Genomic DNA, 24,400 nt, shown 5'->3' with positions numbered 1-24,400 from the left:
GAATATAGCATGCAGTTCAACTCTTTGGCTAGGTATGCTCCTACGATTGTTGCTGATATGAGTGATCGGGTACACCAGTTTGTTAGTGGTTTGGGGGCACACTTGATAAATGAGTGCACTACAGCTTCTCTAAATCAAGGAATGGATATTGCCCGTATTCAAGCATATGCACAGGGTCTAGAGGATCGCAAGAGGCAACAACGAGCCAATCGAGAGCATGATAGAGGGCAACAGAAGAGGGCGCGGTTCGCAGGTAACATAGGAGAGTTTCGAGGTGGATTTAGGCCACAATTTTCCCGGCGCCAGTCTTATCCGGCAGCCAGTGCACCGCCACAGTTTCAGGGACAGCGCCAGGATCGGACCACTTATTCTGGTCCAGGTCAGAGTTCACGGACCCCAGGTCCACAGTTTAGAGGCGAGTTCAGTCAGATGAGGCCTCAGTTTCTTAGATGTGATCGATGTGGCCGAAATCATTTTGGACCATGTCGCCAGGGTTTTGATGCATGTTATACATGTGGACAGCCAGGTCATATTATGAGACATTGTCCGATGACAGGTGGAGGGGGTATGGCTCAGCCGACGGCATCTGCAGGGGCTTCTTCTTCCTCGGTACGTCCTCCTAGACAGAGTATGCAGACATCAGCTGGCAGGGGTAGGGGAAGATTTGGAGCTTCTGGTTCAGGAGGTCAGCAGAATCGCATATATGCTTTATCGAGTCGTCAGGATTTAGAGTCATCTCCGGACGTGGTTACAGGTATACTATCCGTCTTTTCTATCGATATGTATGCCTTGATAGATCCTGGTTCTACATTGTCGTATATCTCCCCCTTAGTTGCTAGTAAATGGGATAGAGAGCCTGAATTGTTGCAAAAGTCCTTTGAGGTATCTACGCCAATGGTGAGTCTGTTGTAGTTAGACGGGTATATCGAAGTTGTGACGTGAAGATTCATGACCGCCATACGTTAGCTGATTTGCATGAGCTAGAAATGGTTGATTTTGATATCATTATGGGTATGGATTGGTTGGCTTCTTGTTATGCCAATGTAGATTGCTCGACAAAGATTGTTCGTTTTAATTTTCCAAGTGAGCCTATTATTGAATGGAAAGGTGATGCTGCAGCGCCTAAGGGAAAGTTTATTTCTTACCTTAAAGCTCGAAGGATGATTTTGAAAGGGTACATCTATCATTTGGTACGAGTGCATGATATGGAGGTGAAATCTCCAACCCTTCAATCGGTTCCCGTCGTGAATGAATTTCCTGATGTATTTCCTGATGAACTTCCTGGTCTTCCTCCAGAAAGAGAAATCGACTTTGCTATTGATATGCTTCCAGATACTCAACCAATATCTATTCCTCCATACAGAATGGCTCCTGCTGAGTTAAAAGAATTGAAAGCCCAGTTGAAGGATCTTCTAAATAAGGGCTTTATCAGGCCCAGCACATCTCCCTGGGGTGCACCAGTATTGTTTGTTCGTAAGAAGGATGGTTCGTTAAGAATGTGTATTGACTATCGCCAGCTCAACAAAGTGACTATCAAAAACAAGTACCCTTTACCCAGAATTGATGATTTGTTTGATCAGTTGCAAGGTGCCAAATATTTCTCAAAGATTGACCTTCGATCCGGCTATCACCAATTGCGAGTTAAGAAGAGAGATATTCCGAAAACGGCTTTCCGGACTAGATATGGCCATTATGAATTTCTTGTGATGTCTTTCGGTCTTACTAATGCGCCAGCAGCTTTTATGGATTTAATGAATCGGGTTTTCAAGCCATTTCTAGATATATTTGTAATTGTTTTCATTGATGATATTCTGGTATATTCTCAATCAGAAGCAGAACATGAGGATCATTTGCGTGTGGTGTTGCAGACTTTGAAAAATCAGAAATTATATGCTAAATTCTCCAAATGTGAATTTTGGTTGAATTCAGTGGTTTTCCTTGGGCATATCGTTTCCGATAAAGGTATTAAGGTAGATGGTCAGAAAATTGAAGCAGTACAAAACTGGCCTAGACCCACAACTCCTACGGAAGTTCGTAGTTTCTTGGGCTTAGCTGGTTATTATCGGAGATTTGTTGAGAACTTCTCTTCTATTGCTGCTCCCATGACAAAATTGACACACAAAGCCGTTAAGTTCCAATGGTCTGATGCATGTGAAAGGAGCTTTTATGAGTTGAAGAAACGCTTAACATCAGCACCTGTTCTAGCACTTCCTGAAGGATCTGAAGGTTATGTGGTATATTGTGATGCATCCAGGGTTGGATTGGGATGTGTTCTAATGCAGCATGGAAAAGTTATTGCATATGCTTCAAGGCAGTTGCGGAAGCACGAATACAATTATCCGACTCACGATATTGAGTTAGCAGCCGTTATATTTGCCTTGAAAATATGGCGTCATTATCTTTATGGTGTTCATGTGGATATCTATACAGATCACAAAAGTTTACAATATATATTTAAGCAGAAAGACTTGAACTTGAGACAAAGAAGATGGCTTGAATTGCTGAAGGACTATGATGTGGATATTTTGTACCATCCGGGCAAAGCGAATGTGGTAGCTGATGCATTGAGTCGCAAATCCATGGGCAGCTTGAAGCATGTAAAAGCTGGGAAATTAGAAATGACTAAAGAGATATATCAATTGGCTAACCTGAGTGTACGGCTACATGATACAGGTGACCAGGGTGTAGTAGTCCAAAATATTGCGGGGTCATCACTGGTAGCTGAGGTAGAAATGCGTCAATTTGAGGATCCGGAGTTACTCAAAATTAAAGAGAGTATCCCTTTTCAGAAGAAGCAGTTGTTCGACCAATCTGATAATGGAATTCTAAAATATAAAGGTCGATGGTGTGTACCTAATGTTGGGGAGCTTCGTAAGCAAATTATGACAGAGATGCACCAGTCTCGGTACTCAGTTCATCCTGGTTCAACCAAAATGTATCACGATCTTCGTCAGCTATACTGGTGGAACGGCATGAAGAAAGATATAGCCACATTTGTGGCTCAGTGTCCTAACTGCCAGCAGGTTAAAGCTGAACACCAGAAACCTGGAGGGCTACTTCAAAATATTGAGATTCCAGCTTGGAAATGGGAATCGATTAATATGGATTTCATTACAGGATTGCCCAATTCTCGCCGTAAGTTCAATTCTATTTGGGTCATTGTGGATAGGCTGACGAAATCAGCTCACTTTCTCCCAGTTAGGACCACCTATTCAGCTGAAGACTATGCGAGCCTGTATATCAAGGAAATAGTTCGGCTACATGGAGTTCCGTTTTCTATTATATCTGACAGAGGTGCCCAATTTACAGCTAATTTCTGGAGGTCTTTTCAAGAAGGTTTGGGTACTCTTGTTAACCTTAGTACAGCATTTCATCCGCAGACCGACGGACAAGCCGAACGCACTATTCAGACACTCGAAGATATGTTACGAGCTTGTGTCTTAGACTTCATGGGAAGTTGGGAAGATCATTTACCGCTTATTGAGTTTGCCTACAATAACAGTTATCATGCAGGTATTCAGATGGCACCTTATGAGGCACTATATGGGAGGAAATGCAGATCTCCTATTGGCTGGTTTGATGTTGGCGAGACAAAGTTGCTAGGACCTAAATTGGTACAGCAAGCTGTAGAAAAGGTAAAGTTGATCCAGGAAAGGTTGTGTACAGCTCAAAGTCGACAGAAATCATATTCAGATAACCGACGTCGAGACTTGGAATTTGCTATGGGAGACTGGGTATTCTTGAAAGTGTCGCCTATGAAGGGTGTAATGAGATTTGGTAAGAAAGGAAAACTCAGCCCTAGATATGTTGGGCCATATCAGATTGTTCAGAGAATTGGGCGAGTAGCCTACAAACTTGACCTGCCACCAGAATTAGAAGCAATCCATCCGGTATTTCACATTTCCATGCTTCGGAAATTCTTAGGTGATCCTTCTTGCATCAGCCCTATCGAGGATATTGAAGTTTCTGAGAACTTGTCATATGAAGAAATACCTGTTGCAATTCTTGACCGTCAAATCCGTAAGCTACGGACTAAAGAGGTAGCCTCAGTAAAAGTACTTTGGAGGAGTAATAATATAGAGGAAATGACATGGGAGGCCGAGGAGGACATGAAGTCCAGATACCCCCATTTATTTGAGTCTTCAGGCGATATGCTTGAGACAAATATGGCAGGTGTTGCACATATATCAACCAGTGACAGTTGAGGTAATTAAGTTATGGCTAACCTTCTTATTATCATTATTGTATAAGTAAATGGTCGTGTGAGGCCAAGTTGATGTTATTATTATGATGTGTAGCCCTGTGTGGCCTTAGATATGTATGTTAGGGCTGATGACAGGTTTTGGATATTTCTATTTATAGGGGAAACTCTGGCGAAATTTTTTTAAAAAAAAAATTCAGAAGTTAGGTTAACCGTTAACATTCGAGGACGAATGTTCTTAAGGAGGGGAGAATGTTACACCTTGTGTATTCGACGTTATCATGCTGTAAATGGGCTAATTCGATAGGAAGATAATTTCTATGAAATATTTTAATGATGTGATAGTTATACATTAAGATTGGAAGTCATTTGAGTTGTGATTAAAAATTCGACAAAGATCGCGCGCAAGTTACGGGTTTAAATTTTACTGGAATTTGGATAAATTGTTGATGAGCGTTTCTCTCAATAAACTGGGAGTTATGGTGTGTTCTACCTACCGAATCGAAGGTCTATGAGTCTAGTTTCCAACGCAACAAACCGTTCATTAATACGACTTCGGAGTAGAGAGATATTAACATTTTCGTACAGGGGTGCACACTGTTACGGGAACAGTGTGCCTAGTCGGGTTTAGTCAAAATTTCCTTATTTAAGTCAATTTTTAAAACAGAACCCCTGCGTTTTATCCTCTCCAAAACAGAACCAAAAACCTAGGGATTTTCTCTCAAACTTCTCCCATCCATCTAGCCAAGCATAACAACAATTTAGTCATCCTCAAGATGGAGAACACCATGGTAGCTTCGGAATCGTGAATTCTTCGGTGTTTCACTTTTCATAGCAAGACTCCGCCTTGAAGTAATTTCGAATTTTGAGTAATTCTGGTCACGTAAGGTATGATTTAACTTCTCTTTGATCTTTGTAAACTTCTACCATAAGAATTCTTAAGAAATAGTTGAAACCTCTATAGAAATATTCTTGATTTTTCTTAAGAAACCTCTATTAATATGGCTTGATTGTTGGGGCTGTTCTATATGGTTTTATTGTGTTGTTTTGATCTGTGAAGACATGGATGGAATTCTGTTGATGAGGAGATGTAGTAAAGAAAAATTTGGTGGTGTGTTGGGGGGAAATTAATCTACAAAAGAGTCTACAAATTCATGGCCACAAGTTGTTCGCGTAAATGTCTAAATGAAGAATTATTTAAGCTATGAGCTTGAATTTGATTTTGAATGGTTTGTATTATGTAGGAAATCATTCCTAAGGCTTTTGAGGTCTTGGAAACAGTATATAACCCCATCGACAAGGTATGTGGGGCTTTCGCTATACTTTTCGGCATGACTAGAATTCGAATAAACGTTTATCGAATTGTCTCGTCGGATTCGAGTTATTTCACCTTCAGCTTATAAAGATGCTTAGACCTGATCTTTTCTCATAGATTGCTTACTCTAGAGGATATCTATGAATTCTCGGATTTCCTTGTTCCTTGCTTAAAAAGAACTAGAGCCTTTTTACTCGTTCTCATTTCGACATTCATATAAATCATGAATAAGGAACACTTACTTCAAAGGTATTCATAATACATAACTCTCATGTTCTTAGTACTTGTTGGCTCGTAGTTGAAAAATTATATATTTTAGCAACAACCATGATAGTTGAGGAATAATGATGATAGGCCACTTCGACTCTTCTTAGAATACGTCTTTTAAGGTTGGTTTCGCATTGCACCTATATAATTCATGATTTAGTACATGTATGTATTTACTTTCATTACCGAGCCGCACTATAGACGGCCGGGTATGACACATATTGTGTAACCACTGATCAGTTGGGATTACCGAGCTCCACGTGGCCGGGTACGATTCTACCGAGCCTTTATTATGGCCGGGTATGTTATGGATATTATAGCCCCACAGAGGGATTTATTATTATATAATGTGATATATTATAAGTAGCGATAGTGAACGACGGTGTCACGAGCATACATTTATATCCATGTTGAATTTTAGTTTCCTACCGAGGCTAGTTTCAGAATTCAAATTATCTCTATGTCTCTTCTATTGTTAATTACATTTTTCATGTTACACTTGTCGCCCTACATATTCAGTACATATTTCGTACTGACGCATTTTTATGCGCTGTGTTCATGCCCACAGGTTCGAATAGACAGAGTGGCGTGCCTCCTCAGTAGGACCCCCAGGATCAGCGTTGGGTTTCGCACTCCACTTCTTCGGAGTTGCTGACTTTGAGTCCATAGGTACTATTACAGATGTATATGTGTGGTTTTGGGCATGTCGGGGGCTTTGTCCCGCCCTGTTGAGATTGTCTTACACTCTTAGAGGCTTGCAGACTAGCGGTCATTTTATATATATATTTTTCGTATCGCCCTATCGACCTTCTGGATAGCTGTTATACTGTTGTTACAGCCTTGTTGGCCTAGTTTTTTTTTTATATATATATATATGTCGTGTTGGGCTCTTCTGCCTGCAGGTTATTATATTTCAGATCATATCTCATGGTTGGTTCGCTCGGGCCTTCGGACATCGGGTGCCAGCCATACATCCCAAGGTTGGGGTGTGACATCAGTTGATTCAACCAAAAATACTTGAGTCACAAAGTTTTATTGGCCCCTTTTGTACTGCCTTGGAAAAAGCCTTAACATCTATTTGGGCCATTTTGCCAACATCCTCAACGCCCATTAATGTGACCCTCTCAGTGCCATAGTTGAAAGAGATGCATTTAGGCCGAGTACTCAATAGGATAGGCATCATAGAATCTATCCCGTCCATCCCTACGACGATATCACAACCTCCCACTTTGAGTAGTCTTAGTTGAAATTTGAAATCTAATTGCTGCATCCTTCACTTAAACTTGTTGCACACTTGCCTGCTGTATAGGAATTGACCATTGGCCACCCTCACTCTCAAGGGCCTTTTTAGCTCCTCAATAGTTGTTGAGCCCAATTTTGCCACTTGGGATTCCACAAGACTATGTGTGGATCCATAGTCAATCAACACCATCACTTTTAGCCCTTTAACTCTCCCTTCAATCCGGATAGTAGACGAGGCCTTTCCATGGCCCATAATAGCATTCAATTTGACCTCCCCTTGATCGTGGGCTTCAGCTTCTGGTTCTATGGCCTGTTCCTTAATTTTATCATTAGCATCCACGAAATCCTTTGCCTCCAGGTTGTTGATAGCTCTATTTTTGCATTGGTGCCTAGGGTGGTATTTTTCATAGCACTTGAAGCAAATGTTCTGTTCCCTCAACATATCTAATGTCATGTTCCTTTGTTGCAAGATTTTGGTGTTCACAACAGTGGAGTTTCTGGGGTTTATCAGGGGTAATGCAGGCTTGGGATTATTAGAAAAAGTCATGGGCATCATATTGGAATTAAGCTGGGAGGTTATTTGTTGGTAAATGGCGTTGAATGATTTTTTTTCATGCAACCTTGCTCATTTATATGCCTCCATCAATGATTTAGGATTAGCATTTTGTACTAAGGGTAAGATATCGGGCTTAAGTGCACCGACAAAACAATAAACAAAATAGGACTCTTGAAACATGGGATTAATCAAAACCACTAAACATCTTAATTCCTCAAATTTTCGTTTATAGCTCTCAACATCAGTAGTTTTTTCCAAATGATTAAATCCAGCCACTATCTCAACGGGTCGTGTGTTACCAAATCGCTTACACACATCAAAACAGAATTGGGCCCAAGAGACCCTTCCTCCATGGTCCATAATATAGCTATCGAACCAACTATCAACATAATCCTTCAAATGGATTGCCATGTATGTCATTTTCTCCTTATCTTCCACCTGGTACAAGTCAAAAGACTTAGTGCAGCGCCTCAGCCAGCTCCTAGGATTGTGTTCGTCAAAGTCTAGGAATGATAATTTAGCTTTGGAAAGTTTTGAAAATGAAACTCCTTGGGGTTCTGTCACGCCGTGACTCGACGGAGACCACCCAACATTCATGGGTTGAATTGACCCAAACGGTACAGGGGAACAAACAGGTAAGGATAGGGGATATATGAGAGGTATGGGAAAAAGGTTAGTGGCACAAGGATTATTGGTGTTTGTGTAGTCCTGGGCTGAGGTAAAAGGCATACTCTGAGAACAAAATGGTTGAGTTGATATGGGATAGGAACTGGTAAATTGGGGTAATAAAGTTAGGTGAACATTGGATATGGGTTCGATAAGGGTCTAAAAGCTGTTGCAGAAGGGTTTAGGGGTGGGTTCATTGAAGGCCCAGCACCAGCAGAGACCATTGCATGCACTAAAGAGCTAGTCGAGTGGACTGGGGCTGATATGGGAGTGTTACGAAGTGAAAAAGAGGCATTAGGAGTGACTAGGGAAGAATTATCTCTCAAATACCTGCTACAGAAGATTGGCCTCCAATGGTCGGGGAATTGTATCATTTGCTGGGAGAAAAATCCGTACCGCTCGATGTATTCATCTATCAACATTAGTTCAATCCTTTTTGTGCTCCTCCATTTGCGTATCGTATTTCTCCTATTTTTCTTCAATTTTATCTATCCTCTTCCCGATTCTTCGATAAACGCCTGAAGCTGAGCTTCCACCCTCAAAATTCCGTCATCACTGGACTGATTTCGTTGTTTGTCAACTATTTGGGATGCCAAAGATCGGGCTCTGATAACCAAAATTGGATTGATGATCCTCCTAAAGTAATGGATCACACTTACTCCGACTTCCATGCTTTTACTACTAACCATGACAACTCAAATCGGAGATCTATTAAATCTGATCCCCCTAGCCATAAATCTATTGACCTCTCATCTCTTCATAATATTATATTCCCCTCCGAGAGGTTGTGAGTTCGAGTCTCCCCAAGAGCAAGGTGGGAAGTTGTTGGAGGGAAGGATGCCGGAGGTCTATTTGGGAACAGTCTCTCTACCTTAGGGTAGGGGTAAGGTCTACGTACACACTACCCTCCCCAGACCCCACTAAGTGGGATTATACTGGGTTGTTGTTGTTGAAATAAGAGACGCAATTTTCTCCTTTAAACCTTTTAAATCACCATGCCCAGGTGGGCTCCCGCCATTTTTCTTTTTTCTCTTCTTTAGAAGAGCTAGTGGTTTCGACACGTGTGTTTAGTGGAAATTAATTAAGATTTGAGGGCAATTTAGTCATTAAATCTATTAGATAATGTGGCTACTATTTCTGCATCCAACGCATCTTCCTTCCGTTCTTTCTTAGCCACGCCTATTGTTATATAACTCCAGGTGACTTATATAATTTATATATTAGCTATCTAATGGATCTAATTTGTTTTTCTTATTAGGGGAGAATTGAAGGTGGAGGAGATCAAAAATGTGTTGCTTTAAGGAAATTATGGAAAAAAACTGAAAAATATCAATCGAAATAATTGTACAGATCTATTTTAAATGAAACTTTCACTTTATCTTTACATATTCATCATCATAATGAGGCGACTCCTTTTAATTCATGAGGTGTTAGAACGATTGTCTAAATACCAATCTCCCTGGTCCAAATTGAGACCAGAATGAACAGTCTGCACCCCATATTTATCTTGTTTTTTTTATGTGTAGTATGATCAAATGAATGAACATTCATTATAATTGTTTTCTCTTGACATGAAGCCATAAATTTATCTTCTGTCATCGTGTAGAGATGATTTATTAGAAGGAGTCCGATAGTGAAGCAAGTTGCTAAATTATCAGCTTTTATTTTACACTATTCTTAGATTGTGGATGAGGTTTCTCAGGTTGTTGAGTTTATAGAAACTATGAAATCTAAATTCTTTTATGAAGTCTCATGCTTTTGTTGTCATACTCTTGATGTTGCAAATAATAATGCTCTTGTGGTAAGAGCTCTAAGTGACATTAAGGGATGTATAACCATGCGGTTCTGTTTCTTGGGTAATTTGCTGCTAATTAGTACTGCAAGTAACAAAAATGAACAAGTAAAATTATAGCGCTAACACACTCGGATTTAGCACACCACAGTCATGAAATTGCAAAACTAAAAAGTATTCAGAGAATCAGAAAAAGCACCTAAAAACACTGAAAAGAAAAAGTATAGACAACCCAAAAATATTACGAAAGGAAAAAAAGAGAGAAAAGAGAAGAAGATCTGGGACAAAGTTAAAAGCGGAACACACTTGTAGCTACACCCAGCAAGAACAAAGAGAGCTTTAAGAGCAAGTGGAGATTTCCGAGAGAAAGAAACTCTTGAAAGAAAGGGAAACACATACGATTGTTGTCTCTAAGAAAATATGTGGAAAGATCTTCAGTGTACGCGTAGAAGTATAACTAAACAATACAACTAAACATATTGAAAAACACTCTCATCTTATAGAGTAGTTAACTATATTGAGATATGAGGGATTCCCCTCAGAAAATAGAACTAGATAGAGGAGTTGATCATGACTATTGTTGACCTTGTGGACGGAAGAGTTGATCATGGCTACTACTGATTCCTTGCGACCACAAGAGTATGAATCTGATAGAAGTATATTGGAAGACATTCACTTCGATCCCTTAAAACCACAAGAGCATAATGCTGATAAAAATTGTACTGAAAATACATAACATGACGATTACAATATAATAATAACATGGGAAGAATAAGAACTTCGCTCGCATACAAAAGATTTGCCAGAAACTCAAATTTGATTTTATTCACCGAGTGCAAATCCCATGTGTGGATTGTGTATTGTATTAGTTTAAAGTCATCTTTTTTTTGAATTTGGGTGATTTTTGTAGAATATAATTATCCATGTAAATTCTTTTCTTTGATGACTGTCTTACTTCGGTTATTCTTTTCTATTTATCAAGGAGGAACATGTCAAAATTAAAGAAGGATGACAAGAACGATTTGCGTGATGATAGAGAAAGCGTCAAGCATAGAAGAGAAAGAATGATGAGGAGAGGAAGCTTCCCATAAACATTAAACGTAACATGTTCAGTGCAAGACTGAGGAGAGGAAGCTTCCCATAAACATTAAAGGTAACATGTTCAGTGCAAGACTGTCAAGATCATCAAGCCTAAACTTTGAGCAAGTCCAACAAGATGTTGTTGTTGTTGTTGCCACCAATATTATTGCTGCTTTCTGCATTATTATTAGTTATAGGAGGAGGAGGCATCATCATCATTGCAGGAGGACATAAGACTGCATTTTCACTGTTGTTGTTGTTGTCCATTAACATCTTTTTTTTTCTCTGAGTTTCTTATAACTCTCTTTATTGATTTTGTTCCTTCTGTTTTTGCCTATGAAACAATAAAACTCCCTAAACTTTGAACAAGTCTAATCTACCTCTTTTACTATTGTGGCTGATTATAATGGAAGAAAACTATCATTTCAGTATTGTAGTTGCGCTCTCATAGATGTAAAATGTGTCATTTGGTGATCATACAATATCCGAGAGTGGATAATTGTTCCAAATTATATCTAACTAATATCCAGTGATATTGTCCATATTTAGTGATCCTTTATATGCGTCAGATCACCTTTCCTGTCACTTCATGTCAAATAAAGTTAAAAAAAATAATAATTTCAACTTTTATCATATTGGGCCCGTGCTGGCATGGGCTAACTCCACCTAGTTTCTTTTAGAAGTAATGGCATATAATCAACTCTTATGTAACAAATCTTTGCCTACAAGCTTTTGAATCAGGCACTCTCCCAACAGGTATCAATGATACCTACCTTTGTTTTATACAAAAAAAAATTCAAATGCTAACAACCTTAAAAAATTTTGGCCAATATGTAACACCATCTATAAAGTGGTTACAAAGATCATTTCTAATAGATTAAAATCATAGTAACAATTACAGCCCTTACCAATTTAGTTTCATACGAGTTAGTAACAATGCTATAATCATTGAGGAATTTATAATAAAAATGCATAAACAATTAGGATCAAAAGCTAATATGGTCCTGAAAATAGATCTTGAAAAGGCTTTTGATCGTTTGGAATGGTCTTTTATCTATAGAACTCTCCGCCACTTGATATTTCCTCCTAAGATCTCCAAACTCGTCATGAATTGCATCACTACTAGCAAAATCTATGTACTAGTGAATGGTAGTAGAAGTCAATTCTTTTATCCAAGTAGAGGTATTAGACAAGGGGATCCCTTGTCACCCTACATATTGATACCCTGTATGGAAATGCTATCCACCCAAATAATTTATAATGTTGATATTAGAACTTGGACTCTAATTAGAATGGGGAAAAAATTAATGCTTCTTATCCCATCTATTCTATGTGGATGATCTTACTTTAATGTGGAACATTGACAAAAAATCCCCAACTACTATTCTTACCTGCCTCAAGAATTTTTGCTCAATATCAGGGCAGAAAATAGATTACACAAATTCCAAAATCATCGTTTCAAAAAACTGCTCCAACACCACCTCAAAAGCCCTAGCTAAACATTTTAACATTAAAATTAGCAACAACTTTGGAAAATGTCTGGGATTCCGATCACTAACACCAAACCAAAACCATCTGACTACCAATTCATCCTAGATAACATGATTAGGAAGTTAGCTTCGTGGAAATCAAATTTTCTCAATATGGCGGGTGGAACTACACTGGACACTTCCTCTCTAAATAGTATGCCCAATCATATCATATAATACAATTACCTTCCTACAAAAATTCTCAAATATATTGACAAGATTCAAATAAACTTCTTATGGGGTTCGACCAATACCTTCAAAAAAATTCACCTCATTAATTGGAAAACTGTTACTAACGACAAGAAAAATGGAGGTCTTGGTATCCATGTAGCTAAAGATAAAAATCTAGTAAATTTGGCTAATCTTACTTGGAGATTAATTCACAACACTAATAAACCTTGGGCCATAATCCTCTCTTCAATTTATAGCTCGACAAATAACTTTAAAAACTCCTCTTTCATATGGAAAAGCATAGTCAAGGGTTGGGATATATTTAACAAGGGGATCAAATGGATTCCAAGCACTTACTCGACTATAAACATTTGGCACTCAAGCTGGATTCCCAAATCTCCAAATTTTAGACTAATCGTTGAAGGTCCTATCACAAAGATGAATAGTAGCCTGACCATTAGTGATAGTTTGGTCAATAACAAATGGGATCTGGGAAAAATCTCATTCGAATTATCTCAACCCATAAGAAATAGTATCCTATCCATATACCATAGGGATTGCATCAAAGACACCCTGACTTGGGCCCTAACAGGAGATAGTAAATTTTCTTCGAAAAGTTGCTATAAGCTAGTTAGCTCCAATGAAAAAATAACACTGATTTTAGCTGGATATGGGATCTTCGCTGCCCCAATAAGATTAAGTTTTTTCTGCGAAAATGTCTTCACAATAAACTTCTCAGTCGATCCTACCTTCACTATATAGGATTAATATAGACCCCATTTGTCATGTTTGCAAAAAAGAGAATGAATCTGTCGACCACAGTTTTATTAGATGTGATGTAGTTCTCCAATTCTAGGATATGATAGGTTATAAGATCCCTCCTCATCATAACACTTCACACTGGCTCACTAATATAAAGGACCTAACTACCTTTCATGGGTAGATTTATACCTTTTTGTTCTATGGAGCATTTGGCTCAACCGTAATAAAAATAATGATGATAACACCACTTAAAATTTCATTATTAAGAACTCTACTGCGTTAGCGGTCGAGTACAAGCTACTAACGCAAAAAGAACTAACTACTGTTCAAACCCATGCAATCAATGTTGCATGGCACAAACCCCACAAAGGTTTTTATAAGCTCAATATCGATGATGCCTTTAGAAAAAAAGAATATTTAGGGGGATTAGATGGAGTATTCAAGAACAGTAGTGGTCACTGGATAGCAGGTTTTAAACATCACTACCCAGCCATATCATCCCTACAAACAGAGCTAGAAGTGCTCAAAGAAGGCCTTAACATAGCAATGACCAAGGGATTTACTCCATTGGTCATAGAACAGATGCAACAAAGGTAATCAAAGCTTTTTAATATAGATGTGAATCTCATGACATGATTGTTTGCTTTTGCAGGCGGTTAGTGCTCGAGCTGAAGCTGAAGCAATCATCAATCCAACATAACTTTAGAGAAAGAAACAAAGTAGCCCATAAGCTGGCTAAGGAAGCTCTCAATCTTCCGAAGAAGCATCTACTACTAGACAGGCCGTATTCTTATGTAATAAATAAGCTGGAAACATATAGGGTTGGCTATGTTTATTTTGTTAAAAAACTAAGTACTGAAGTATGTTGTAAGCTTGCCAACTTGGGCAATATTAATTTCCTTAGGACATATAGTATCTCTGGTGATGTAACAAACAATATCCGTAGTTTTTATAATATATATTCCCTATTGTCTAAAAAAAGAAATTAAATTACTAGATAAAATAACATGTTCAAATTTTTAATGACTAAGAAGCATAAAGAAATTGTAATAACACAAGAGGAAACTTGCCTCCCTCTAAAAAATTTTCCTTTTTCATTCTTGGAGAACAATCCTATTAGTAAGAAAAATGAAGAACAAGGAGGGAGAAAGAAAAGTTGTACAATTATTAATTGTATTTTCTCAAGAAAAAAAGGTCTTCTTCGAGTTGATTGACAGCACATGAGAAAATTGAATCCATCCATTGTTGTAGAGAATCTTGTTCTTCTGCAGGTGCAATGTTACTTGAGGATTCAGTAACAGCTGATACTGTTGAAAATTTGATGGATTCTTCAGCTTCTAAAGAAAGTGTAGGGCTGTAACAATTAGACATAGTTTTACAACTTTTGTTCCATAAATCCACATCAAAATTTTCACTCAACATATTGTGGTATGCATTGTTTGACACTGAAAAATCAGTAGCATTTTCAGTACAATTCTCTGCTTCATTGCTTTTATCATATGTCTCTGTTTTATAATGATTTGGTAAGTTAAGTTCCATGATTGTATCATCTGGTTCTTGTTGGTATTTTTCTTGGTCAATTGGCTTGTGAGTTAAAGGGTCTATTCCCACTTGCTTTAATTTCTTCTTAATTCGAGTATTCCAATGGTTCTTGATTTCATTGTCTGTCCTCCCTGGAAAATGTGATGCTATCTTAGACCACCTGCAAAAAAAAAAATATTTAAAGGGTTAAATAAGAAGAATTAAAAAAAAAAAAAAGGTTAGTCGTGCAGCTCGTGCTAGTGAATTTTGAATATTGAATGGTTAAAAGAACAAAGGTATTATTGAAAAATTAATAAAGACCTGTTACCAAAACGAGCATGAAGCTCAATAATCTGATCTTCTTCAGCTTCAGATAGTGCCCCTCTTTTGAGATCAGGTCTCAAATAATTAATCCATCTCAATCTGCAACTCTTTCCGCATCTTTGCAAACCTACCACACATTTCATGACATGTAGGATATAATTAAGTAATTAAAAATGTTTACCGTCTAACCGTTTAAACTTTTAGATGAGATGGTCACGCAGTTCAATATGTTGATAGAGGCCTTGGGTTCAAGTATAGCTTGTCTAATAGAATTACTATGTGCTTGGCTCAAGAAAATAGTTTGACTGACACGCGAGGAGCCCGTAGAAAACACTATTAAGTACTCAACTACAAGTGTACTATCTTTAATAGCTTATACAAAAAAAAAAAATTTGACTATGCTGATCAAATTACCCTAATTGTGTATAATAGTTGTACTCTTACAAATATAGGGACATATATACAACAACAACAACAAACTCAGTGTAGTCCCACAAGTGGAGTTTAGGGAGGGTAGAGTGTACGCAGTACTTACCTTTACCTTTAAGAAAGCAGAGAGGTTGTTTCCAGTACACCCTCGGCTCAGGAAAGATAAATGGAAGGGTAATAACAAGCAAACCAAATCTGACACCGAATCGAAAATACTAACGGAACTAACACCAAGAAATGCAAACAGAAAACCGAAACAAAGGATATAACAAAATGGGGACATATATAGAGAGAGTAGAAATATATAGAAAACCTGCAAGCTTGGGAATGGTTCGCCAACATTGGATGCCATTGTTGAGAATAAAATGGACGAGCTTATGGTCTTCTTCAATAGTCCATGGACCTCTCTTCAATCCAACTCTATCACAACAAGGCTGCCTTCCCATTTTCAACTCTTAAGTCTATTTCAAAACTGGAGATGAAACTAGTAAACAGAAGAAGAAGCCAACATATATAGGTACTAATAATTATTACAATCGTTTGTTTCAAGAAAAGGAATTTATATTCGAAACAAATAAAAGATACCAACAGATAAGCGAGGGACATATAACAAAAGAGATATTCTTGCTTAATGCATGATTGAATGGGGAATAAAAATTGTAAAGGTATGCGCATGGAGGATGTGTTTATATATAATTAATAAAAAGTGGACAGCCACCATCACTTTCAACATTGCCATGGCAGCTTCTTAGCTAATCATTTATATTAAAAAACAATTGACAAAAGTCATCTTCTCTTTGTGCTTTTTCCTTTAAAACTCTAAGGGGTCGATTGTGCTTGTTTAATTATACGATGAACAAGAATACATAAATTGTTATGTAGGGATTATCTAATTTAAGGCATTTTGTCTTTAAATACTCTTATCCATATAGTATTAATGCAATTTTATCCTATGTATGTTTTATTTCGTACAAAATAATACATTATTCTTGTATAAGTTATATCAAAATTAATTGGTAATAAATTGTTTGGTTTTTGGAATTAAATTTGGCATAACTTAAGCGGAGTTTAGCATCGAAAATCAAATGATGTATTAGCCATACCACCAGAGATTATATTAGTTATACAGAGCTGTATACCGAAAATCAAACATCCTATACGTAAATATAAAATTTTATAGGGATTTTGCATTTTTTTATATCTAACAACAACAACAACAATAATAAAAAAACTCAGTGTAGTCCCATAAGTGGATCTATGGAGGGTAAAGTGTACGTTGACCTTATCCCTGCTTTTAAAAAGACAGAAAGACTATTTCCGGTAGTCATTTTCTTTTACCTCAAACCAAATAAACCCTAATCAAGGGAAAGAGAGCTACCATAATATCAACAGGTGTAGGTCAGTCCGATTTCATATTTAGAAATTTCTAGGCTTATATATTAATTGCTAAAGTTTTTTCTTTACTAAAGTATCTTTTATTTTAATACTCAAATTGATGAGATGCCCCTGGTCCCTTAAAAGCTGGCTAGTTTTGTCGTTGAGGCCAACTCCTTTTCCCGTCCATCCAGTATAATTCAACGGACTCGTACTAAAGGTAAGATACAGAAGATACACCATATAATCATTGCAATTATTATGTTTAGTGCTTTTGTTAGTTAGGAATTTATTATGGTCTGTTAAATATTTTATGAACTTGAATCCTTGACTCTCAAAAATAAACAAATCAAACATGACATGTAAGGTCGAAGTGAATATGCCTTCCCAAATACGATAAGCACCAGTGACAATTCTCGCTGGTTCAAAGTTCAAATTAGAACTTAGACAACGTAACTAAGGAATCTTTTATAATGTGGAGTTTCTTGTTCCCTTAAATTGCCTAATATAATGTAATGATCCGGCCGATCGTTTTGTATATTGTAGCCTCATTCACCTATTTATTGCTTCTTCTATGTTCATTTTTGGTTATGTAAGTTACTGGGGTGGTTGGTTTGGTACTGGGGTGTTTTGGAGTGAATTGGACATTTAGTCTCAAAGTTGGAAGCGTAAGTTGGAAGAGTTGATCGGAGTTTGACTTTTGTAGACGACTCCGGAATGGAGTTTTGATGGTTCCTATAGCTTCGTATGGTGATTTTGGACTTAGGCGTATGCGCGGATTTGGAGGTCCGTAGGTTGATTTGTTGCATTTTGGCAAAAGTTAGAAAGTTGAAGGTTTGCAAGGTTGAGGGATTCGACCGAGAGTTGACTCTGTTGATATCAAGTTCAGATTTTAGTTCCGGGAATTGGAGTAGGTCCATTTGTCATTTATGACTTGTGTGCAAAGTTTGAGGTCATTCAGATTTGGTTTGATATGATTCAACATTAGTTTTAGAAGTTGGAAGTTCATTAGACTTGAATCGATGTACGATTTGTGATTTTTGTGTTATTTGATGTGATTTGAGGCTTCGAGCGAGTTCGATTATGTTTTAGAAATTGGTTGTTGTATTGGTAAAAATAAATATTACACGTGGATTTATATGAGTGGTTGATATGACAAGACATGTGGATCATTAAGAAAGCGACAACTGGAAAGGTACATTAAAAGAGGCACGGGTCACAATGGACATGGGCAAATCACCCACGAGAAGAAAGTGTACGGCCACTCAAGTTTAAATGATTACATGAAGAGGCACCGGCGAAATGAATCAAGACAATAAAGAGGAAAGGTTCATGAATCATCAATTAATGAGTGTGAATGGTCTCAAGCGTTACAGAATCTTCATAAACAGCTATTATAATATCTCATTAATGCTCATAATGACTCAGTCATAAAAAGGGAAAGACGTTGTACTTACAGACTCCTATTTAAGGGAAAGAGATATCATTTGTACAAACATGTTCTGATTATTATTGGAATATAATTATTTTCTTTTGCTTTCTATTGAATACTTTGTTATTTCTTATTCTGATTTGCTTTTTTATCACTGTGAGAATATTGAATTTCTTGATTATCAGTAGTCCGAGTACTTCTAAAAATAGGCTTTGACCGAAATACCTATTTTTTGGTTAAACAAATTGGTTCCTTTGCCGAGACTCTAATAATCTGTTCACTTTCCAAATTCATTTTTTTGTCAAAAAATCAAGTCGACCAACGACAAAAACCAACAAAACTAGCAAGATCAGCTAAACCAGCAGAATCAACAAGAGAATGCCACCCTAATCCCTTCACCCCAAAATTTTCCTCGACACTCCCGAGACAATTCACATGATAGATCAACATCATATGTGAATAATCAACAAAGGGACGATCAAAATGTTGATGAGGCATCAAAACAACTAATTGCAGAATATGTGAACAATGCTCTTCAAGCTTTCGTTAGCGGATTACCAACTGTATCACCAACTCCTCCACCAAACAACACCGCAACCATAGAGAATCCACGCTCAGGACGCGCCAATTCGGGCAGCAGAGGAACTCCCAGTGAATCTCGCGATGGAGGGTCAGGTATCCCATTTAATTCTGATTTACAAAGTTTCGTACTAACTTTGCAGAAACAGCTCAAAGAGAAAAACGATCGCATAGAGCAGCAGATACCTGGTGTTCCACCCGTAATCAAAGGAGTGGATATTGATAAATATTCTCAACAACCTTGGAAACCAAGTGTCGCTCACTTGCCGATTCCAAAAAAGTTTAAGATGTCTGATATCCCGAAGTATGATGGGACCACCGACCCACGAGATCATGTAACTGCATTTACAACTGGCATGAAAGGCAACGATCTGACAAAACAAGAGGTTGAATTAGTACTGGTCAAAAAATTTGGTGAAACACTCACAAAAGGAGCATTAACATGGTACTCTCTTTTACCTAAAAACTCCATTGATTCTTTTGCTGAGCTTGCAGATTCATTTATAAAAGCACTCTAGAGAGCTCAAAAAGTCGAAAAATGAATGGAAGACATCTTCAAAATAAAACAAAGAGATACGGAGATACTCAGGAAATTCAAGCATAGATTTCAGTGTGAAAGAATGACGTTACCACATATACTTGATAATTGGGTGGCTATGGAATTTGCAAGCAACCTAAATGAAAAAAACTCAGAAGCCATGGGGAGACTCAAAGAAAGTTTACAAGAATTCCTTGCAACAACTTGGAATGATGTTTACAATAGGTATAACACAAAGTTGCGGATTGAAGAAGACACTATCACTCAGTCACGGGGAGATGAAAGAGTAAGTTTGAGGCGACCAGAAACGAAAAAAGGTCCGGTAAAAATAGGTATGAGTCTTACATGGAACCATCAAGAAGAGATTCACGATCTAAATAGGAGAACCTGAGGTACGGTTCCAGATCAAGGGACAGAGACGCAGGTTCGTCATCCAAGTTTGGGAAGGAACGAGACACACGGGATAGCGACAGAAGCACAAAAGCAAAGATTGGTGTTTATAGTTTCAACGTTAGCTTATCTGAGTTGGTATTTGTTTTAAGAAGCATGGGAGATAAGGTGCAGTGGCCAAAAGAAATGAGATCGAACCCCAACCGAAGAAACCTAAATTTCTGGTGCGAGTTTCATAATGATCGCGGTCATAAAATGACAGATTACAGATTGCTACAAGGTGAAGTAGAGCACTTATTAAAACAAGGCTATTTAACCGATTTGTTCAGTGAGAAGGGTAAGTAAGCATATATGAAGAATATACAAGAGCCGCCAAAACCTCCGTCTCCGAAAAAACGGTTAACGTGATAACCAGAGGCGAGGAAGTCAACAGTGTGACATATACGACTGCAAAAAAGATGTCAAAAGTCAGTGTTACCCAAGGAAAGCGAGTTCGCCAAGTTTTGGAAGAAGACGGTATCACATTTGATGATGCAGACGCAGATGGCGTGATAATCCCACACAATGTGTGAAACGAGTTTTGATTGATCCAGGTAGCTCTGTAAATATCATCCTTTCAAGAGTGGTAAGTGAGATGCAAGCCGATGGCAAGTTGGTACCCAAAGCACGTACTTTATCTAGATTTGACAATTCAAGCGTTGTTACAAAAGGGGAGATAATGCTCACCACATTTGCAGAAAGAGTAGTCAAAGATATAAAATTTCAAGTAATAAATATGGACATGACGTACAATATGATCCTTGGCAGACCTTGGATTCATGAGATGGATGTTGTTCCATCTACCTTACATCAGGTTATCAAGTTCCCTTTGCAATGGGGAATAAGACAAATCCAGTGATCAACAGGCTTTTTGAAGCATTAACTCAGTGGCAGATTCAAGAGTAAAAAATGACGTTGCAGATGAAAAATAGCAATTATAGAATTCAGTTGAGGATTTAGCAACACAAACCTCAACTGCATATGAACAAACAGATGTAGACTCAAGGCCTGATACTATTCAAGAGCCAGAAGAGAATGAAAACATCAAAACAACAATTGAGGAACTAGAAGAGGTGATGCTGTTTATACATTGGCCAGACATAAAAGTATACATCAGCACCAACCAGAGCCCAGAGATAAAAAGGTAAGTTAATTGAATTCTTAAAAGCTAACTCAGACTGTTTTGCTTGGTTGCATTCAGATATGACAGATATACCACCGGAGGAGATGACCCATAAGCTGAATGAAGATCCAACGTATCCACTTATCAAACAGAAGAAAAGGAAGCAAGGATCCTTCAAAAACCAGGTGATTCAAGATTGTGAGCACGTGATTTTTGCCCAAAGCAAATTATTCCCAGAAATTCAAACAAAACAATTTCTTTATTATTTTATAGTCTTTGTGAATTTTGGTGTCATTTTCTGCTAATTGTTGCATTTATATGTGCATTCTAATTCTTATGAAAAATACAAAAATATGCATTTGCGTTTAGGATTTAATTCCATATTTAGTATTAATTAGAGGTTAATTTGTTTTAGAACAAAATATGAAGAAAATAACAAAAATAGTTCACTTTTGCATTTTAATGGTTTAATTGTGAATTCGTCCCGAAATAGTTTTTAAAATAATTTTAGAAATCAATTAGTGAGATATTAGGACTTTAGTTTTAATTGTTGCAATTTTACAAAATCAGAAAAAATATACAAAAAATAGATAAAAGAAACAAATGAAAAAAAAATAGAGAAAGGGCTGCCCAATTCATTTCACCCGGGCCCAACATTGTTCTTCCTTCCCACGCCCCGAGCCCAATCCAACTTACCAGGTCCGGATCTTCAAGAAATCCAAACGGCGTCGTTTCCCTTCCCTATTTGATCTGAGCCGTCCGTTCATCATAATCCTACGGTCCACAATCATTTCCCTATCCCCTTATAAATGTCTAAAGCCAGGACAAACCCTAGAGACAGACAGCTTCTTTCTCGTACTCTCTCTAAGCCCCGCCGGACCCCCCCGCTGGCGAACACGACCTATGCCGTTGACCACCAAAATTTCCCCGTAAATTCTCCTTCCCCTCCTCTTCCCAACCCTCATGGTCATCTCCCTCGAATCTTTCCCTATCTCCTCGGATCTTCGATGAAAGATTCTCCGGCCACGACGAGACCTACCCCAAATAACCCCAAACTAACACCCTGTGACCGCCTGGGCTTCCTCTACCCCAACCCCCGTGGCCTTGTATCTCGAATCTGTCTGGAAAAGCTCGAATCTCAGATCGAGTGTTTCTGACCAAAAACCTAAGGCAGGATCTCCATGATTTCGGACCCTAACAACCCTAACCAGGTGTTTTCTTATGAAAACACATGGTTAGGGATGTTAAGGGTCAGAAATTTCGGGGATGTGGAAAAATCACTGGCCGGAGCTCTTCGTGGTCAGTGAGTTCATATTGGTATTTTTCTTTCATCTTAAATTTCTCTTTCCTTTTCTGATTTTCTGCATGTGTGAATTCCTTGTTTAAATGTCTAGTTAATTTACGTTTTAATTTTTGTCAATATTGCTCTAATCTTGTATCCCGATTTGATTAAGTCTAGTTGTTTGTTTGAATATGTTCCAATTCCTGATACTAGTTCGATTTATAATTTGTTAATTAAGTTAAGTTTTGCTTGAATTAGTTTCTGTTTTTCTTTTAGTTAAATAATAATTAGTTCATGTTTGGCTTCAGTGGATTAGTCGTCTAGCTAGTTCTAATAGTTTAATTTATTTTGGTCTGATTAAGGCTGATTTGGATTCTTTGGGAAACTATAATTGGTCCGTTTAGGGTTAACAGAGGGTTTGAGTCAGTTAGTTAGGGGCTTGAAGCTTAGCTTGTTTGGGTAGTAATTTCAGGGAGGGAATAAGGGTAGTTTCTTTAAGAATAGTAATTTTCAAAGTAGGGAAATGTTAGTTTAGGAATTTTAATGGGTATAGGACCTTCTAGAATGGGGTACAAGTGTAGATTTCAGTAATTGTGATGCATTTACTTGTTTAGCAAGTCAAGAATAGAGGAACTAAACGGAAATAAGGGAGGGACTAAAAAAGAAAACCTAAAATCTGATTTACCCTCTTTTGTCACCTATAAAAGGGCATCAAATGCCTTGAGGAGGGGTCTCTTTTTTTAGGGGGAAGCCAAAAAAATTCACTATTTCATAGCTAGTTTAGCTTCCAGAAAATTTTCCTTTCTAGTTCCAGATTCAAAGTAGAAGTTAGAAATTCAAAAACCAAAAAAAAAAGAAGCAAATAGATTCATAAAAATTCAAAAACATGTACTGTTTCATTCAACTATGAAATTGATTTTCTAGTTTTAGTAGCTGAGTTACAAATCTCAGTTCCTTTTCTGGTGATTTGAGTATTCAGAGAAATTTCTGGTTGTTTCAAGTAATATTGGGGTTTCAGTCAGTCTGTTTTGGTTCCATTTGTTGAGTTTTCGAGTGGGGTGTTCTGGCTGTTTAAAAATTCAGTGTTGAGTCAAAATTTTGGATTCTGAGTTGCTGGGTTGTTGATTCCTCTGTTTGGATTGCTGAATTTGCTCCTGAACTACACTGTCACATTGCAGCTTCTGATCTATTCTTCTTCTGTTTCCTTTCAAATCTCAAGTACACGTTCTCAGCCTGTGTTGATGTAATTTGAACATGGAATACAATTGAAGTTCATGGTTGTCCTGGAATTGCAATACAAAAACGGATTAAGTTTAGATATTTCCACATCTGTTTGATATTCACAGTTGTATTAATTGAATTGTATATTCTAGACATCTAACTGGGCCGTATAACTGTATAGTTGATATATGGCATATAGATATGGCGTATTGTAACTAAGTCATCATGATGGTTAACTTTAGTTTTAGAATGAATGCTGTTAGTATAGTATATTATGGGTTACAGAAAAAATAAAAATGAGCATCGAAACAATAGTATTTTTAAACAATGTCTTTGTTGCAATTGTTAATTTTAACACGTGTTTGTTAATGACTAGTTTGTGAGTTTTAGTACCTTAGTGACATGATTTGAATCAGTATGATAAGTTCAAGATTACATTTGGCTTAACTTATCATTTTAATAATGCTCAAGTTGACTCAATAGTGGAATAGTTAAATGGTTGCCTACATTTCGTCATTCGTAGTGTAATAGCCTGTTAGTTCACTGGGGGTATGTAGTATGGATTTA

At 37.6% G+C, this 24,400-nt stretch overlaps 2 protein-coding genes and 1 long non-coding RNA gene across 3 annotated transcripts; 2 read left to right on the top strand and 1 right to left on the bottom strand.

Moving 5' to 3' along the window:
* Window positions 1–3,755: 3,755 nt before the first annotated feature.
* Window positions 3,756–4,205, top strand: LOC138886472 (uncharacterized). Its single transcript, XM_070167583.1, has one exon. It carries the CDS (start codon window positions 3,756–3,758, stop codon window positions 4,203–4,205), a length of 450 nt encoding a protein of 149 aa, XP_070023684.1.
* A 533-nt stretch (window positions 4,206–4,738) lies between these two features.
* Window positions 4,739–6,613, top strand: LOC138886289 (uncharacterized). The gene is made up of 3 exons (XR_011404940.1): window positions 4,739–5,089; window positions 5,446–5,502; window positions 6,352–6,613. It is a non-coding gene; the product is annotated as an uncharacterized lncRNA (long non-coding RNA).
* Window positions 6,614–14,508: 7,895 nt separating this feature from the next.
* LOC104215163 (transcription factor MYB20-like) lies at window positions 14,509–16,454 on the bottom strand. The gene is made up of 3 exons (XM_009764911.2): window positions 16,169–16,454; window positions 15,424–15,553; window positions 14,509–15,283 (listed from the first exon to the last, which is right to left on the bottom strand). The coding sequence occupies exons 1-3, from the start codon at window positions 16,299–16,301 to the stop codon at window positions 14,749–14,751; spliced, it is 798 nt and encodes a 265-aa protein (XP_009763213.1). The 5' UTR covers window positions 16,302–16,454; the 3' UTR covers window positions 14,509–14,748.
* Between the last annotated feature and the right edge of the window lie 7,946 nt (window positions 16,455–24,400).

The sequence above is a fragment of the Nicotiana sylvestris genome, chromosome 2 (genome assembly GCF_000393655.2).
Source record: "Nicotiana sylvestris chromosome 2, ASM39365v2, whole genome shotgun sequence".
NCBI classification, from domain to species: domain Eukaryota; kingdom Viridiplantae; phylum Streptophyta; class Magnoliopsida; order Solanales; family Solanaceae; genus Nicotiana; species Nicotiana sylvestris.
Note: the sequence above shows the minus strand (reverse complement) of the source record. Positions and strands in the feature narration are given on the sequence as shown.

Bases quoted from the DNA above. Each gene is read 5' to 3' on its own strand.
- LOC138886472 (XM_070167583.1), top strand. From the start codon at position 3,756: ATGAAGGGTGTAATGAGATTTGGTAAGAAAGGAAAACTCAGCCCTAGA.
- LOC104215163 (XM_009764911.2), bottom strand. From the start codon at position 16,301: ATGGGAAGGCAGCCTTGTTGTGATAGAGTTGGATTGAAGAGAGGTCCA. The intron at 15,554-16,168 runs GTTTTCTATATA...AATGTGTGGTAG, and splicing joins AACCATTCCCAAGCTTGCAG to GTTTGCAAAGATGCGGAAAG. The intron at 15,284-15,423 runs GTCTTTATTAAT...TTTTTTTTGCAG, and splicing joins CATGCTCGTTTTGGTAACAG to GTGGTCTAAGATAGCATCAC.